General features: G+C 40.5%; 1 protein-coding gene across 1 annotated transcript in view; it reads left to right on the top strand.

The window, feature by feature from the left end:
• Window positions 1-18,764, top strand: part of LOC121279142 (ATP-binding cassette sub-family C member 9-like) — a 292,247-nt gene that overhangs the window by 124,079 nt on the left and 149,404 nt on the right. Inside the window, exons 11-13 of the mRNA XM_041190116.1 lie at window positions 4,345-4,385; window positions 5,867-5,977; window positions 17,212-17,379. Of these exons, the coding sequence (XP_041046050.1) occupies window positions 4,345-4,385; window positions 5,867-5,977; window positions 17,212-17,379 (320 nt within the window). The remainder of the gene's footprint in view (window positions 1-4,344; window positions 4,386-5,866; window positions 5,978-17,211; window positions 17,380-18,764) is intronic.

Genomic DNA, 18,764 nt, shown 5'->3' with positions numbered 1-18,764 from the left:
TGAGAAAGGTAATGAGAGGCCATCTCAGCTACTTTTCTCTAATAAGTAGCTCAAGAATTGCAGACTTGAGTTAGATCTTGCCCTGGGGCTGAACGAATGAAGTAATGATGAATTTATAGAAAACATTGGTTAGCTCACTAAGTATTGTGTGTAGCTTTGGATTGCCCATTGTAGACAGGACATTAAAGCAATAAAGAGAGTTCTAAATAGGTTCACTAGGATCATGCCTGGGGTGGGAAACAAAAAACTCTAGTTAGGAACATAGGAACAGGAATAGGTCATTCGAGCCTGCTCCGCCATTCAATTTGATCATGACTGATCATCCAACTCAAAGCCACTTTTCCATACTATCTTCATACCGCTTGATATCATTGGTCTCCAGAAATCTATCAGTTTCTGTCCTGAACAATGATTGAGCTTGTACAGCTATTGGGTAGAGAATTCCAAAGTTTCACCATCCTCTGAGTGAAGAAATTCCTCTTCATCTCAGTCTTAAATGGCCTACCCCTTGTTCTGAGATTACAGCCCCTGGCTTTAGACTCACCAACTAGAGGAAACATCTTATCTATATCCACCCTGTCACGCCCTGTAAGAATTCTGGAAGTTTCAATGAGTTCAGCCTCAATTCTTCGAAACTCTAGGGAACATAGACTCAGTCTCCTCAACCTCTCCTAAGACAATCCTGCCATCCCAGGGATTAATCTGGTGAACCTCTGTTGCACTCCCTCTATGGCAAGCATATCCTTCCATAGACAAGGAGACCAAAACAGTGCACAATACTCCAGGTGAGGCCTCACTAAGGCTGTATATAACTACAGCAAGACATCTTTACTCCTTTACACAAATCCCTTTGCAATAAAGGCCAACATACCATTTGTCTTTCTAATTGTTTGCTGCACCTGCATGCTAGCTTTTAGTGATTCATGAACAAGGACACCCAGGCCCCTTTGGACACCTGCACTTCCCAACCTCTCATCATTTAAGAAATACACTGCTGCCTTGTTTCATCTGCCAAAGTGAGTGAATAACTTCACACTTATTGACATTATGTTCCATCAGCTATGTTCTAGCCTATTCACTTAGCCTGCCCAAAACTCTTGAAGTCTCCTTGCATCCTCCTCACAACTTTAGTTCACACCCAGTTGGGTGTCATCAGCAAATTTGGAAATATTACAATTGGTCCCCACATCCAAATCATTTATATAGATTGAGCAACTATGGACCTAGCACCGATGCTTGTGCCACCCTGTTAGTAACAGCTTGCCATCCTGAGAATGATCTCTTTATTCGTACTCTCTTTCTGTCTGATAACCAATTCTCAATCCATGCTTGTATGTTTCCCCCAATCCCATGCGTTCTAATTTTATATACCAACCTCCTGTGTGGGACCTTATTAAAAGCCTTTTCAATATCCAAGTACACCACATTCACTGTTTCTCCTTTATCTATGCTACAAGGAGCACCCTCAAAAACCTCCAAGTTTGTCAAACATGATTTCACTTTCATAAATCCATGTGACTCTGCCCAATTTTACCATTCCATTTCTAAATGCCCAGTTATCACATCCTTAATAATAGATCCTAAGACTTTCCCTACCACTGTCGTCAAACTAATAGATCTCCGTTCTCCTCTTCCTTCCTTCTTAAATAGTGAGGTTACATTTGCTACTTTCTAGTCTGCAGGAACATTTCCAGAATCTAAAGAATTTTGAAAGATAACTACTATCTCTAGCCACCTCCTTCAACAATCTGGGATGAAGCTCATCTGGCCCAGGGGTTTTATCAACCTTCAATCCAGTTTACATTTCACATACTGCCTCTTTACTAATACTAATTTTATTTCTTTCCTTAGTTTCACAAGTCCCTTGCCTAGCATTTCTGGGAGATTTTCTGTATCTTCTGTGAAGACAGATGCAAAGTAACTGTTTAGTTTCTCCACCATTTCCCTGTTCTCCACTACGTATTCTCCTGTCCCCACCTCTAATGGGCCCACAATTGTCCTAACTAATATTTTCCTTTTTACATACCTAAAGAAGCTTTTACAGTCTGCCTTTCATATTCTCTTTTCCCTTAATCAGTTTCTTCGTCCCCCTTTGCTGGGTTCTAAATTGCTCCCAATCCTCAGGCTTACCACTTTTTCTGGCATCATTATAAGCTATTTCCTTTAATGTAATGCAACCTTTAATTCCTTTCGTTAACCAGGGTTGATTTACCTTTCCCTTTGGATATTTGTGCCTTAGAGGAATGTATATCTGTTGTAGATTGTATAGTATTTCTTTAATACTAGCGATTGCTTGTCTACTGTCAAATATTTTGGTGTATTTTCCCAATCACCATAGCCAACTTAACCATCAGACCTTCATAATTTCCTTTCCTTGGATTTAAGACCCTCGTTTCAGAATGACTATATCATGTTCAAACTTAAAGTGAAATTCCATCATACTGTGGTCACTATTTCCCAAAGGCTCCTTTCCAGCGAGGTTATTAATTAGCCCTTTCTCATTACAAAACACCGCATCCAAAGTAGCTCGATCCCCAGTTGGCTCCTTAACGTACTGCTCCAGAAACCCATCTCGCACACACATTTTGAGGAGAATCTTAAGATTAGATGCTGTTTCCAATGGATCAGAGAAGGCTGGGGATATTTCATAAAAGATTTTTTAAATTATAAAGAGGTTTGCCATAATGAATAGGTAAGACTATTTCATCCTGTTACGGAATGCACGTCAAGGCAATATTAATTTAAAATGATCATTGAGACTGAGAAGGGAAAGATTGTGGAGCATGGAATGCTTCAGTGCAATGAATGATAGGGGCAGAGAGCATTGCTTCTTTTCAGGGAAAATTGGATAAATATTTGAATTGAAAAATGCACCAAAACCATGGTATGAATACAGGATAAGTAGAATTAGTTTTGGATTGCTTCAGCAAGAATCCAGCACAGATTTGATGGGTTAATGGCCTCTTTCTGTGTGGTTTATGATTCTGTGAAGTGTTTTTGAGGCAGCTATTGCAATGGGACAATGTGGGAGATGAATTTGATGGCAGAATACATATTTAGGTTGGAAAAGTCAACAGATGGAAGGCTAAGGAAAGTAAGAGACGCTAGTAGTTGGCTTGGTTTGAGAGACTTAATCAAACATTTCATTGCCCTTTTAAAGGTTACAAATAAAATCAAAATATACAGAGTCAGCCATTATGCAGGAAATTTGTTCAGTAAACGAATACAACCTGAAGGAAGTTGATAATGCAGAATGGAATCAATAGTAAAAGAGTGGTTAAGGTTCAGTGATTGATAGGGTTAGAAGATGAACTAAGAAAGTAATTGGCATTAATAACACAGTCTAGGAGAAAAGATACTCATGAACATAAAACTTGTCACCATGAAAATCCAGAGCTTGTGGGAGAAAAAGTTCTTCTAGTTGAAAGGCTTTCCTTGCATTAATGTCCCCTTTAATAGAAATTAAACTCACCAAAATGTTCTGAAACTCTTTTATTCTGCATGACTAGCATACACTTAGCAGGAAATATATTTGCTTTTGGTTGAATTTTTAATTTATTCTTTTAAGTTTAAATTTTGAATGGTCTTGAAGTAAATCTGTTGTGTGCTTCAGCATGGTCTTCATTCCTGACCAATCAAAATCATTAAAAAAAACAAATCATTTGTTGTGGAAGCTTGTGTGCAAATTGGCTGCAGCATTTCCTACTTTGCGACATTGACCACGCGTTAAAAGTACTTCATCGGCGGTATAGTACTTTGGGTTGTTTGGAGGTTGCGAAAAGCACAATAGAAATGCAGTCTTTTTTCATTTCTCTTTGTGCGGTGGAATATGGATATTGTGCACTGCAAGTTACAGTGCTAAAACTGACTGGAAAGTTCCTTTGATCATCTTGTGTAGTTCTATAAAGCATGAGATCAAAAGAATAGTTGGGACGTAGTAGTGAGCAGCTGTATAATTGCTATAGGGCTATATATCAGAACTATAGCAAGGATCCATTTTATCAACCAGCAATTAAAAATAAACTATGGGGCCTGATTTAAAATACCAAAAACTCGGGATTTTTTGGGAGGGGTCTTGGTTGGGGGTCTGGTGTATGGTGGCTAGCGGAGAGTCAGCCCTTGACATAAATTGATATGTCTTTTAAAATGTGAAGCAAAGGTTGAAAAATGTGAATACTGATGTTGAGTACTTGTTGATTGAAGCTGTTTATGGCTCTTGCTGTTAGAAGCATGAAGCAGTTTCTTTCTTTAAATTTCTATGCTTATAAAATTTTTGTATGTCAGAGATTATACATTTTTAATTGAATTGAATATTTCATGTTTTTTTAAAACTGTCTTTTGCAGTGTTTCTCACCCAGGTGACACCTCTTTTAGCAACAATGGTGGTAGGTAAACCTATTTAATTCACCATTTTAATTTAATTGGTATTGTAATTGAGATTAATATGTCAGCTGAAACATACTAGGACAAAAGACTATGTTATAGGTTTGCACTAACACTGCAGTGCTGCAGCACCTAGAAGGATGGGACTAAGTTTGTATCTAATTCCCTCTTTTCTCCTCCCTCCACTGTTGATACTGTTGACTGTTGAGTTACCAGTCTTAAGTATCAAGTTATGTGGACCTCTAGGTACACGGAATAATTTTATATGTTAACTATTTTGATACGGTAAATCCAACCATATTAAAACATTGTACAATGTCTGCCATGTTTCTGGCCTAACCTAAATAAAATAAAACATTGTGGAAATGTACAGCAGGTCAAGCAGCATCTGAAAGATGTGATAATATTTTGGATGTCACCAGAACTAAATTGAGAACTGAATTCTCTCGAAGGGTTCTACTTGAAATGTTATAACCTTTTGTTCTCTTTTAGTTGGTGACTAACTTGGTGAACATTTTCTAGTTTTATTGAATATTTCCAAACTTCATGTTTATATCTTCTGAATTGTACTCTTAAACAAAATTAATACAAGAAGGTAAATTTGATTGCAAGGCCCAAATTGGACTGAAAGTTTCTTTCCCCACTGACTCTGATCAGCAGCAATGCATGCTAATTGGAAATTAACGCACAGCACAAATCTCTTGGTGATCAGAACTTTAAGATCTGAGGGCGTCATGGATATTGATCTAAAGTCGGAGCTAGAAATAAGCTTGATTTCCAATTTAGTTAATGTCTGGAATTACAAAAATTCTTGGTGTTTCACTTTTGGCTGTACTCTTTCAGTCTGATAATGAGCCATAGTGCTGAGTTTTGCGAAGGATGAAAGATTAATTGTGGCGTGCACACAAAAATGCAGCCATAGCTTTAACTGTTCTTCAATCATCATGTGCCTCTTGAGTCTAATTGAAGTGCAGTGCCAACTATTATTGCCTTTTGGTATTCATGCCAATTAGCATTCGGTCATTCAGTTGGTATGTAGATGTAAGAAAAATTGAAGTATTGTTTTGCCCTTATCCCGTTTTGCTCAGATTGCATTTAATGCAAATTGAATGTCTAGTTATAGTCCTGGTTTCACCAGCTGCATCATTCAACTACATTTATGGAGTGTGAGCAAAGATTTAGGCCTGACAGTTATTGTTTTGTAAAATAAAACACTTGGAAGCACCATATTTTAATATAGAAAATTAATTTGTTTGGATGCAAAATAGATTGTTTTTTAAAAATTACATATTTAGTTTATATTCAAAAGCTTAAGTTTGGATCCTTTGCAGATTAAAATTGTTCACATTTGAAGGATTTCTTCATTTGACCACATACTTTTAAATTGATTCTACAAAATCTATGGCCTAATCTGTGAGGCAAAGAGTATAGTGGATTTTCAGTTTTATTGTTTTTTTAATATTTATTTTCTTTTTATGCTTAGACTTTCACCATTTATTCCAGTTTGAATGGATCGCCACTGACTGCCAACAAGGCTTTTTCAGCGCTGGCACTTTTTGATAAATTTAATGCTCCGCTACTTTTGCTCCCAGTGGTAAGTTGCATGCTGATCGAACATACAAGATTTTTGACTCGTGATTTAGAATGTCAAGGCTGGAAAAAAAAATGTGTTTATGCACTTACATTGGGAAAAGTAATTGTTTAATAGACAAAAACATCCATAAATTTTAGAGAATTTTGCTTATTAGGAACAGGTGGAGCATAGGCAGGTTCATATTCCTTGAGATCAATATATAACATGTCAATCTCCAGTTTTGAAATTTTTAATTGACTCACTGCCCACAGCCTTCTCTGAGAGTAAGTTTCAGATTTCTACCATCCTTTGTGTGAATTCACTCCTAAATGGCCTAGCTCTAATTCTAAGATTATGTCCCCTTGTTCTGAATTCCCAATGAAAGGAAATAGTTTTTCTGTATCTGCACAGTTGAAAACTTCTGTTATTTTAAACACCTCAATTAAATCACCCCTCAGACTTTCAAACTCAGGTTGATACAAGCCAAGTTTATGCAACTTGCCATCCTAATTTAACCCTTTGAGCTCCTGCATCATTCTGGTGAAGCTCTGTCATATTCCTGCAAGGTCAATGTATCTTTTCTGAGACAAAAGTAAAATAATGCAGATGCTGGTAATCTGAAATAAAAAAAAGAAAATGCTGGAAATAGCCAGCAGATCTGGAAGCATTTGTGGAGGATGTTAGTTACCTTTAATCAAATCTGTGAATAGGTTAGCTTTGAAAGAGGCTTTAAACAAGTGTGAAGGCTGGGAAAGTGGAAGGGCATTAAGAACAAAAGGGAAGACATGTGATAAGGTGGAGGGCAGGAGTGATTAAGTGACAAAAGGAGTGACAGTGCAAAGCAAAAAGGGACAAGAAAAGAAGCAAGATGGTCTAAAGAAATAATGAGAGCAGCAGCCATGATCTATATATTCAGCTCATTACCACTATTCATTTCTCCCCCAGACAGCAACTGCTAGCATTTATTCTGCTATTGTCATTTACAATTTCACTAGACCCATGTTTAGTTTCTTTTCTTGTCCCATTGCTACCCCATATTGGTTTGCATGGTCACCACTTTTGTCATTTAATCATTTTTGCTTTCCACCCCATCATAGCGCTTCCCTTCTGGCCTTTTCCCCCTCCCCTTTTTCCCAATCTCTGGGTTTACTTAAAACTTGTTAAACCTGTAATATTTCCTGATGAAAGGTTATCAACTTGAAACGTTAACTCTGCTTCTCTTGCCACAGATACTGCCTGACTTGCCAACCATTTCCAACATTTTCTGTTTTTATTTCTGAGGCTTGATGCTCAAAATTGAACACAATACCCACATTGGGTCTAATGAAGATTCTGTGCAACTGAATATCACTCCCCCACTATCCCAACCCCCTTGAGTTGAAGTTCAACATTATCTTAGTATATTTATTATTTTTTGTACTTGTGCACTAGGTTTTCGAGAGCTGTGCACTTGGATACCTTTTGCTCCTCCACAGCTCCTGGTCTCCAACCATTAAGAAGATTTGTATGACAGCTTCCCTGACTGATGTACAGACAGGAGTTATTTGATCTTGGCACATATTTGAAGTGAGGAGAAACAGCTGGTTTTCTTATGATAATGTCACAGCGAGGAAAATCAGATATCTGGGACTTGAGTGAACAGGGCAAGCAACTCTGCACCTCTTTAACCAATCACGTTGAAGGATTCTGAATTTAATTGTACAAAGAATGAGAAAAAAGGGTGAATGAGATTTATGAGGATCATGCCAGAACTGCAATGTTATACCTGTTGGAAAAGGATGAACAGACCAGGTCTATTTTCTCTTGAAAAGAGAAGCTAAAGGGTAACCTAATAGAGGTCTTAAAAATTATGAAAGATAAAAGAGTAGACAGATTGTTTTCACGTGTGGGGAAAAGCAGAACTAGTGACCATTAATATAGAATACTCAACAACAAATCAAATAGAGAATTCAGAATATATTAGAATTCAGAAGAAATTTCTTTTTCCAGAGAGCGTTGAAGACATGGAACCTGCTACTACAGGGAGTATATGAGACAAATAGTACGGGTGGATTTTAGGGGAATCTAAGCATGTGAGGGAGAGGAAATTGAGAATTGACGGTTAGATGAGGAAAGATGGGAGGAGGCTTGAAGGCAGCATAAACGCCAGCATGGACTAGTTGGACTGAATGGTCTGTTTCTGTGTTTTATTCTATGTAAATATCCGTTAAAAATATAATTCTTCCTAACCTACAAATCAATTCAAAAACAAAAATTGCTGGCAGTATACAGCCAATCCACTAGTATCTGAATATATATGTCATTGAATCTAGTGTATTGTATTTGTTACTCACAGTACAGTTTTGTTGATATTGGGTGAATGCTTTGCCAAACATCTTTTTTTTTGTCCATAAGCACAGAAAAGGCAGGGGTGTGGGGTTAATTGGATAGTTCTTTCAAAGAGTAAGCACAGGCACAATAGGCCGAATGGCCTCTTTTTGTTCTGTATCATTTTATGATTCTCAGATTCTGATGAGATTGTTTTGTATTTGCAGCTAATTTTCTAAAAGTGTTTGGAGTGCTCATTGGTTGTAAACTTGATTTCGATGTAGTGTTCAGTTTTTAAATGCCAACCTGCATTGCACTGAGTGCCATATTTTTATAACTAGGAGTTTTCAATATTATTTCATGCAATGTGTGAGTTGTTGGCAAGGCCAGCATTTGTTGCTCATCCCAAATTGTCCTTGAGAAGGTGAGCTGCCTTCTAGAACCTCTGCGGTCCTTCTGGTGTTACAGGCTAGATTTCTTTGCATAATTATACGCAATTCAAAATCGTGGCAAAGAATTGTGGATGTGGATGTTTTCCAAGGGATGTGCTTATCCCCTTTAATGTATTAAGTAACTTTCAGGAGAATTGATGGATTATTCCATCGCTTTGGATGAGTGTTCAGCAAAAAGAAAGGTTTACAGTCTACTTTTATGTCATCTCATGTGTGACATCAGACCAAGTCTCAATTTGCATAACCAATTACAAATGCTGCATATGAAGTCAGTGCTGAAGTGATGGATGGAGGCGTTGGCTTTGCGCTGTACTCACTTGCCCCGAAGGCACTTGACTCTGTTCTCCTCAAATGTCAAAATCGCTTGATGACAGACTTGTCCATTTTGTTCTGCCCAAAGTTGTTTTTTCCCCATATATTGGGATCCAGCTCGCAAGCTCTGAAGTTGGCTTTCAATTGTCTTTCTAGCTAAGCTTAGGATGTCCTGTGATGAGTATTCCCATGCTCCGCTGGTTGTAGAGTACTGCTGACGATATGCGGGAATCCTCCATGCGAACCACATAACTGACCCAACGAAGCTGAACTCTGTTGAGAATGTTTTCACTGCCAGGTATGCAGTGCTTTGCAGGAACCTCAGTGATGGGGATTTTGTTCTGCCCCCGATGTTGAAAATAGATCTCAAACAGCGAAGATAGAATACTTCTAGTTGCTTTATGTGATGTCAGTAGGTTGTCCAAGTTTCACACCCATAAAAAAGTGATATAAGAACCATTGCATGGTTGACTTTCATCTTGTTCTGAGAAAACTCCGTGCTCTTTCCAAAGTCTGTGAGTGAGCCTGCCAAACACTGAGCTTGCTTTTGCCAGGCAATGATTGATTTTGTCATCCAGCATAGTGTTATTGGAGAGGACACTCCCAAGATAGCACACCATCTGTAATGAATGGAGGGATGTGTTGTTGATTGTCACTGTGGAGTCTTGGAGTATGTAGCCAGGGCAGGCTGATACAAGATATCTAACATCTTCAGACTTATTGTCAGGCCATAGTGTTCTGAGGCTGGGACAACCTGATCAACAAACAGCTGAGTGTTCTCCATAGTATGTACTATGAGAGCACAGTCATCCACAAACAAGAGCTCACTCAGGAACTGTTCAGTAACCTTTGTATGAGCCTTGAACCTTTGCAAGTTGAAGAATTTTCCATGTCTGTCCTGAATTGAATGTGTGCTCCTGTGTCAAGATCTATGAGTGTGCACTGCAGCATGGCCGAAAAGTATAAGGCAAACAAAGCTGCAGCCAATACACAGCCTTGGTGCCGTTGGTGACAGGAAAGGCATCTGATGACATCTTTGCATCACTCTGGCCATCATGGCATTGTGAAATACCAATCATCTTTTCAAGGCAGCCATATTTGTGCAGAACCTGTCCCAGGTCTTCCCTGTTTACCCTGTCAAAAATCTTGGTCAGGTCAACGAACATTAGAGATCCTTATTCTGTTTGCGGGGCTCTTCTTGAATTTGATATGCCACAAAAAGCATGTTTACTGTTCCGAGTCCTGCACAGAATCCACACTGTGATTCTGGGTGCACAAAGTCAATGAGAGAGTGACAATTTGACTAAGAATAACTCTTGCCAAGAATTTTTCCTGCTGTTGAGAAAAGTGATATTCCACAGTGATTGTCACAGATTGTTCCCTTTCCATTTATAGAGATGAGTTATGGAAGCATCATAGTAGTCTTGGGGCATAGCACTCTGGTTCCAGAATAGGCAGAAGAGGCTAATGAGTTTCCTAACCATGACAGCCCCTTGAAAACTTCAGCTCAGATGCCATCAGCTTCCAGTGACTTGCCCTCAGAGAGCTGCTTTACGGCCCTCGTGACTTCCGCTTGAAAAGGATCGAGGGCAAGCTCTTCTGGGCTGTGATGCTGTGGAACTGACTCAATGGTATCATTGCACACTATGGACTGTTGGTTTAGGAGATTGCTGAAGTGCCCTGCCCAACAATAGAGAATCTTATGCCTATTAGAAGCTGATTGCCATTTGCTGAGGGGACGGTGTCACACTGTTGGTTTTGGGGCCTTAGACTGATCGCAGACCTCCTTATGGAGTCTTCAGGTTGGTTTTATCAGCAGCTGCTTGGAGGTCATCAGTCTTGTTTTCCCACCATTGGTTCTTCATCTCTTTTAGTTTGGCCTGCAGCATGTGCTTTGCACAATGGCATTTGGCAGTCCTTGCTGGTGATTTATTGTCAGATATGCAAAATCTGTCAGTGTCATGCAATTTCTCTAGAAGCTTGCCTACGTCTTTATCATTGTTGTCGAACCACCCTTGGTGTTGCTGTTTAACGAATCCTTGGACCTTTCGTGCTGTAAGTAACATCCTTTAACTTTTTCCAAGAATCTTCAATGGCAAGATTGTCCTTCGGGTGATCAGGAATCCTGTGGCTAGTTTGTGTTCCTGTTCTTGTCTCTTAGCCATAAGTTTTAAGAACAGTTACATCAAGCTTCCTTTGTGGCTTGACTCTGCCAAAGTGCCTTAGATTTTATCTCAAAGACACAATACTCCTGCACCTCTAAGGAGCGGGTAGAGCACACGTCCTTGAGATTTCTTTGTCATACAATAACGTAGTTCAACATGCCCCTGTGTTTGGATCTGGGTGCATCTATGTTGTTTACAGTTTGTCTTCTTGCTGGAAGACTGTGTTTGTGATGTTTAGGTCAAACTTACTGCACTTGGGGAGAAGGAACTGGCAGTTGGAGTTTGCTCTGCCAATACCATAGTGTCCTAATACTTCTTTCCATACATTACAATCTGTGCCCACTCGGGCATTGAAATCATCAAGAATAATGGGCTGAATTTTGCCGTCAGTGAGAATGGGGCGGGGCCCACTTGCCGACACTCAAAATGATGCGGGATAACGTCAGGGGGAACCCCCAACATCACCGCGCCCCATTTAAATTTTCAGTAAGGCAGGGGCACGGCCAAATCAGCTGCGCGCCCGCCGACCTGTCAATGGCCAATTGAGGCCATTGACAGGATCATTAAAACAATTAAAGGACCTTAAGGCTGGTGGGCAGGCCAGGAGCCCTGGCGGGGAATAGAAAAAATATGAAACCTCATCCACTGGTGGGATGAGGTTTCATGTAGGGATTTAAAAAGTTGAATAAAGTTTTATTGAAATTTATTAACATGTCCCATCTCGTGTGACATTGTCACATGAGGGGGATATGTTAAGGATTTTTTTTTCTATTTTTATTGTTTATACATCTGTCAGCAATCTCCCTGAGGCAGCACTTAGCCTCAGGGAGATGTGCGCTCTTTCGTGCGTATGCGCGAAAAAGCGCACTCTCGCATTTGGGGAATCCCCCTCGCCGCCTGCACAGGGAGCACATAGCGCTTCCTGCTGGGTGTCATGCTGGGTGGGCCTTAATTGGCCTGCCTACTTAAAATGGCGGCGGGGCCCGCTTCTCCAGCAGGGATCGACTCTCCGCTCACTGGAGATTGGGTCAGGCTCGCCCGCCTGTTAGGCAGAAAATTCTGCCCAATGAGTTTGTCCTGGTGGGGTACTTCTCTAATTATCTTGCTGAGGTCATCATAGAATGCTTTTTTGACCTCATCTGTATGTGTCTTTCTTGGAGCTTAGGCACTAATGAGTGTTGCATGTTGGTTACTGGTGAGGCTTAAATGAAGAACCATGTCTAGATTGTTGATCCCTATAGGAAGTGAGTCAAGCTTGCGTGCCAGTTCAGATCGAGTGGCAAAGCCCACACCTGACTATGGTTTTTATTCATTCATGGGATGTGAGAGTCACTGGCTAGGCCAGCATTTATTGCTCATTCCTATTTGCTCTTGAGGAAGTGGTGGTGAGTTGCCTCCTTGAACTGCTGCTATCCATGTGATATATGTACACGCACAGTGCTGTTAGGGAGGGAGCTCCAGGATTTTGACTCAGCGACAGTGAAGGAACGGCAATACATTTCCAAGTCAGGATGATGTGTGGCCGTGGGTTTAGAAGGTGCTGCCTAAGGATGTTTGGTGAGTTCCTGCAGTGCATCTTGTAGATGGTACACACTGCTGCCACTGTGATCAGTGGTGGAGGGAATGAATGTTTGTGGATGGGGTGCCAGCCAAACGGGCTGCTTTTTCCTGGATGGTGTCAAGCTTCTTGAGTGTTGATGGAACAGCACTCATCCAGGCAAGTGGAGAGTATTCCATCACACACCTGACTTGTGCCTTCTAGATGGTGGACAGGCTTTGGGGAGTTAGGAGGCGAGTCCTCACCGCAGTATTCCTAACCTCAGACCTGCTCTTGTAACCACTGTTTATATGGCTAGTCCAATTCAGTTTCTGGTCAATGGTAACCCCCCCAGGATATTGATAGTGGGGTATTCAGTGATGGTAATGCCATTGACCATCAAGGGGCGATAGTTAGATTCTCTCTTGTTGGAGATGGTGATTGCCTGGCACTTGTGTGGCGTGAATGTTACTTGCTACTAGTCAGCCCAAGCCTGGGTATTGTCCAGGTCTTGCTGCATTTGGACATGGACTGCTTCAGTATCTGAGGAGTCGCGAATGGTGCTGAACATTGTGCAATAATCAGCAACATCCCCACTTCTGACCTTATGATGGAAGGAAGGTCATTCTGCCAAGGCTGGTCCTTGGACTTGTCAATCCAGTAGAATGTGTAACCTGCAACAACCTCCTCAAGTTGAGACTCTTCAGTGAACCTTGTTCCACTTAGGGTGACTGAGTTGATGTTGTATCTATCCACCATTCTGGCTATGAAGGCTGTTCTGTGCACTGGTCTTGTGCTGTTGTCTAGAAGTGTTCTGACATTCCACGAACTGAACATCATATGATGACTAGTAGTCTTGTTCTTTACATTTCAACCATGGTGAATGGATCACCAGCCAGGAGCGGTAACCTGCCAGTTGCAGAGAGAGCAGCCTGTCCTTTCCTTTCCTTTCCTACATTGGGGTGAGCAGTGTTGTACCTGAAAAGGTCTGCTGTGTCATCTCAGGAGGATACACACTCCACATCTGCCCCAATCTGCGGAAAGTGACTGTCATCTTGTGGTTGCCTGTGTACGGTTATGACTGAGGACAAGTAGCATCCTCTACCTGTCCCCTTCATCACTTCCCTATCACCATAGGGCTTGATATGTCTAATGTTTTGGTTAATGTCTTGCTGAACAACTAGCATGTTAATTATATTTAAGTGGGTGGGGTTTGTGCAGGGCCTCTCCCACTCTCTTGTCTGAGGCAGCTGGCACTATATACTGGTGCAATGCATGCCACAAGTGTAGCAGCTGAAAGGATGCAGGTTTGATATTGGAGTTGTCCTTCTCCAAGATGAGCTGCTGAGCAGACTGAAGAGCCTTCCACTTTGTTGGCACTATTTGTGATCTCCTGCACTGTTGGCTGACGTAAACCTTTCTAGTTAACCCATAGCCGGGGGTGTTGAAATAAGAGTTGCCTTCTCCCAGCTAGACAGACAGTCAAGGCTGATGAGCCCTACCAACCCAGAGTTGTTTGGTTTAGAGGCACCAAACACCTACCTTCAGGTCTCTTGTCCTAAACAGGGATCGGGACATGAAGCCAGGCAGTAGGAATTTGATTAGGAGAGGCTATTTGAGGTTTTAACTATATGGGACTTCTTGTGGATGAAGAGCACCTCAACTGTCTTTATCACCCTGGTGCTTCCTAACCCTTTGATTCTCACAGGAGAATTAACCTGTTGCATAAGCGCTATTCTTATTGAGTGTAGGTACACCTACAGCACTGTTGGGGAGTTCCAGGAGTTTGACTCTGTGACAATGAAGGAACGATGATATAGTTCCAAGTCAGGGTTCCCATGTGTCTGCTGCCCTTGTCCTTCCAGGTGGTAGAGGTTGTGAGTTTGGAAGCGCTGTTGAAGGAACCTCCGTGAGTTGCTGCCTTGCATCTCGTGTATGGTACATGCTGCTGCCACTGTGTGTTGATGGTGGGGAGAACGAATGTTTGTATTGGTGGATGGGGTGCCAATCAAGCAGGCTGCTTTGTGCTAGATTGTGTAGAGCTTTTTGAATGTTGTTGGAGCCACACTCAGCCAGGCAAGTGGGGACTATTCCATTATACTCCTGACTTGTGCCTTGTAAATAGTGGACAGGCTTTGGCCAGCTAGGTGGCAAGTTACTCACTGCAGAATTCCCAGCCTCTGACCTGCTCTTGTAGTAACAGTATTTATATGGTTAGTCCAGTTAAGTTTCTGGTGGATGGTAACTCCCAGGATGTTGATCATGGACTATTCAGCAATGGTAATGCAGTTGAATGTCAGAGGGAGATGTTTAGATTCTCTTTTATTGGAGATGACCATTGCCCCTCACTTGTGTAGTGTGAGTGTTATTTGCCACTTAGCAGCTCAAGCCTGAATGTTGCTGCATGCAGACACACATTGCTTCAGTGTCGCGAATGGTAATGAACACTGCATACATCAGATCTTATGATGGAGGGAAGGTCATTGATGAAGCAGCGGAAGATGCCTGGGCCTAGAATACTACCTTGAGGAACTCCTGCAGTGATGCACTGGTGCCTCCAAAAATCACAACCATCTTTAAGCCATGTTTCAGTAATAGTTATATTATATTTCCAAGTGTTGTAACTATGCCCTCAGCTCATCTGCCACATTCAGGAGACTCCTTGCTTTGAAGTAAATATCACCAGTCGCAGAACAACTCTGTTGTCTATACTCATCAGATCAGGCAGCATTTTCTTTACTTTTTCTTCATAAATTGCAGCTTTACTCTCATTTTTATCTTTGTTTTGTTTTTGGACAGTAGCTGATTATCCTTTTACCATTCAGACACATAATTTGCTTCTGTATTTGTCTCATTACCACTCCTTTAACCTTGCATCACCAATTCTTTTCTCATGACTTTCTCCTTTTTGATCTTTTTCCACCTTCATCTTTTCACTTGCATAAAATCTATTATATTTCTATCTTTTCTCAGTTCTGATAATAGATCATTGACTTGAAATGTTAACTGTTTCCCTCTCCTGACTTTCTGAATGTTTACATCATTTCCTGTTTTTATTTCAAGTTTCCAGCATCTGCAATATTTTGCCTCTGTCCTTGTTGTCTGTCTGTCGTTCCTTTGGTACCTCAAGGTTCCATATTCGCTTACTAATTTTCTGCCTTCTATTTCCAGTTTTGCTTCTCTTTGTTCTGAATCCCATCCCCTGTCAAGCTGGTTTAAACCCTCCTCAACAGCACTAGCAAATTTCACCACCATAGCGTTTGGCCCAGCACTGCTGAGATGCAAACTGTTGGTAAAAGTACCATCTCCCCAAAACCCCAGGAATCTAAAGCCCTCCCTCCTACAGCATCTCCCCAGGCATGCATTCAGCTACACTGTTCCTCTTATTTCTGTACTCACTGGTGCATAGCACTGGGAATAATCGCAGTTAATATTTTTGTGGTCGTACTTTTTAATTCCTTTCCTACTACCTGCAATCTGCCTGCAGGACATCATCCCTCTTTTGTTGTTGGTATAAAAAGGTCCGTGACTTTCGGCCATTCACCTTCCCCTCAGAATGCTCTGCAGCTGCTCAGTGACATCCTTTACCCTGGGACTGGGGTGGGGGGTGGGGGTAACATCCAGGAGCTACATCTCCAACCACAGAAACACCTGTCTGCTCCCTAACTATTAAGTCACCTACCACTGTTGCTTTCCTGATCTTCTGCCTGCGCCCCCCCCCCCCTCCCCCCCCACCCTAACCAGTTGAACCAATTATACCATGGACTTGGTTCTAGCTGTATCCCCCAGAAGAGTCATCACCCTCACCTATATTCAGAACTGAATACAGATTAGAGACTAAGATGCACTCGGGGGTCTCCTGTACCATCTGCCTGACCCTGTTTGGCGGTCACCTGTTCCCTCTCTGCCTGAACATTCTTACCTGCTGTAGCCTGGGGATACCCAGAAATGTAGTATATCTCTCAGCCTCACTGATTATTAACCCTGACATTGCAGGTTTCAACCATCCAAGTGCAGACTAAATTTTTGATGTTAGAAAAAGCCGAAGGGGCAAATTGACTTTTTGCTGCAATCAAATATTTGAACAGTTCCACCATCTGGGAACTTTTAAAATTTGCATCATGCTGCTTGCATGGTATAATTGGTGAGTATATGGTTCAGTGTAAAGTTACCTTCTCAAGGTGACTTTGAATGACTTTCTAGAGTTAGATGTGCTGTCACATCAGCAACGTCATTCCCTGGATATGATGTGAAAAAGGCAGTCCTTTAGTCACTAGGTATAACAATTTGAATTTTTATGTAACTAGACTTTCTATTTACAACCATTAAAAGTATGACTTGTTGTACATTCTGTTAAGTGATCATAGCTATGCTTACTTCCAGTTATAATTTATCTTTCAGAATCAATTCCACTTTTTCTTCTTTTTGTTTACATTCACTTGTCAGATAAAGAAATGTAATTTCTGTTTTGCTTTACTCCAGATTGTAAGAATAACAGTGAATGCAGTTGTCAGCACTTGTCGATTAGCATCTTTCTTTAACACTGAGGAACTGAAACAAATGACAGCATCCAACATTGCATCTAAAGAAGCAGAATACTGCTTGACCCCTCCTGGCACATCTGGCAAAAATGGAAAAATGCCTGTTGAAGTAAGAAATTGTTGATAATTATATTCTTTTTCTTTTTTGAAAAAAAGCTGTTACAATCTTGGCTAAAGCAACAGAACAAAATAAACTCAGGTTATATTTTTACATAAACTTTCAATATCTTTGAGGCACTGTTCAGAAAGTGTTTAAGACAAGCAGGCCCTTGTGATATGTGGGGTGCCTGTGACCGGTGTGGAAACTTTGGTTAATTCCCCTTTTACAGATTGGTGCCTTGGTTTGTTAAACATATTGTCCTGTTCTGCATTGTTTATTCGAAGGTGTGCAAATAATTTACTTTCATTATAAGTGGCAATCAATAGCGTATAGATTTAATGGAAGAAAAAGTAAATTTCTAGAAATCCTAATACATTTTGCACAGTTTTAATTTCCTTATTGCTTGGACTAAATTAATCCACAAAAAAGTTAACCTTTATAAAATTTGTTATGACGAATTTTAATATGCAAAATGTGGCAATTAATCAGCTAAAAACTACAAAATCCCTTCAAATGGAAACTCTACAATCAACATTGTTACTGAAGCAGGAATGAATTGTGAATTGAATTCTATAAAATTGTTTTCTGTGGCAGGCTATGTGTAATCAATTGATTAATTTTCAAAATGTTGTTTGAGACTAGAGTATAAACTTAAGGCTGAAGTAAAATACCTGTTGGCCTGGATTTTGAGATGAATGGCATTAACTGTTCATTTATGCTCGCCCACAGTCTTTCTATGGGCTTTTGCACTAGAACTCAGCAATATGAAATCCATTTCAGCATAATGTCCTCTACAGGGGATCTGGGATTATGTGAATTGTGTAACCCCTTAACCAATCAGATTGAACATCTCTAAATAAACAGCATGGAATTTAAATCAAGAAGTGAAAGTTAGAGTATTTAATTCAATGCCAAATCGTTAACTGAAAGTGGGGTAGAAAGGCAAAACGGGAGTTAAAAGAAATAGAAAGAAAATGTTTTTAAAAAAGTTATTTAGGAAAAAGAAGTAAGAGCTAGGAAGAATAAGTTTTAAAAAAAAAGTAATTTAAAAAAAATCTCCAACAATTATTAAAATCTGAAGGTATAAAACTACACTCTTGTAAAAATTAATTTTTGGTGCCAGAAAGATTCTTTGGCAGCAATTAGGACTTATCGTGGCATTATAAGTACACTTACATTAGAATGGGTAAACATTAACTTTTTCTGATGAGTTTAGTTGATCTCTACTGGGTAACTACAGCTTTCCATGTGAGATTCCAGTATAGCAAAGCTTATGGAAAGACGGGGAAACTCCGACAGCAACTTGCTGATTTTTGCATGCAACTTTGTATGTTTGGCTGATTGAAATTGCTGTCCAATTTAGCCTTCAATAATGGTGATAGCCTCATAGTTAT

The sequence above is a fragment of the Carcharodon carcharias genome, chromosome 6, assembly GCF_017639515.1.
Source record: "Carcharodon carcharias isolate sCarCar2 chromosome 6, sCarCar2.pri, whole genome shotgun sequence".
NCBI lineage: Eukaryota > Metazoa > Chordata > Chondrichthyes > Lamniformes > Lamnidae > Carcharodon > Carcharodon carcharias.
The sequence above is the reverse complement of the archived record's forward strand: the minus strand, read 5'-3'. Positions and strand labels throughout refer to the sequence as shown.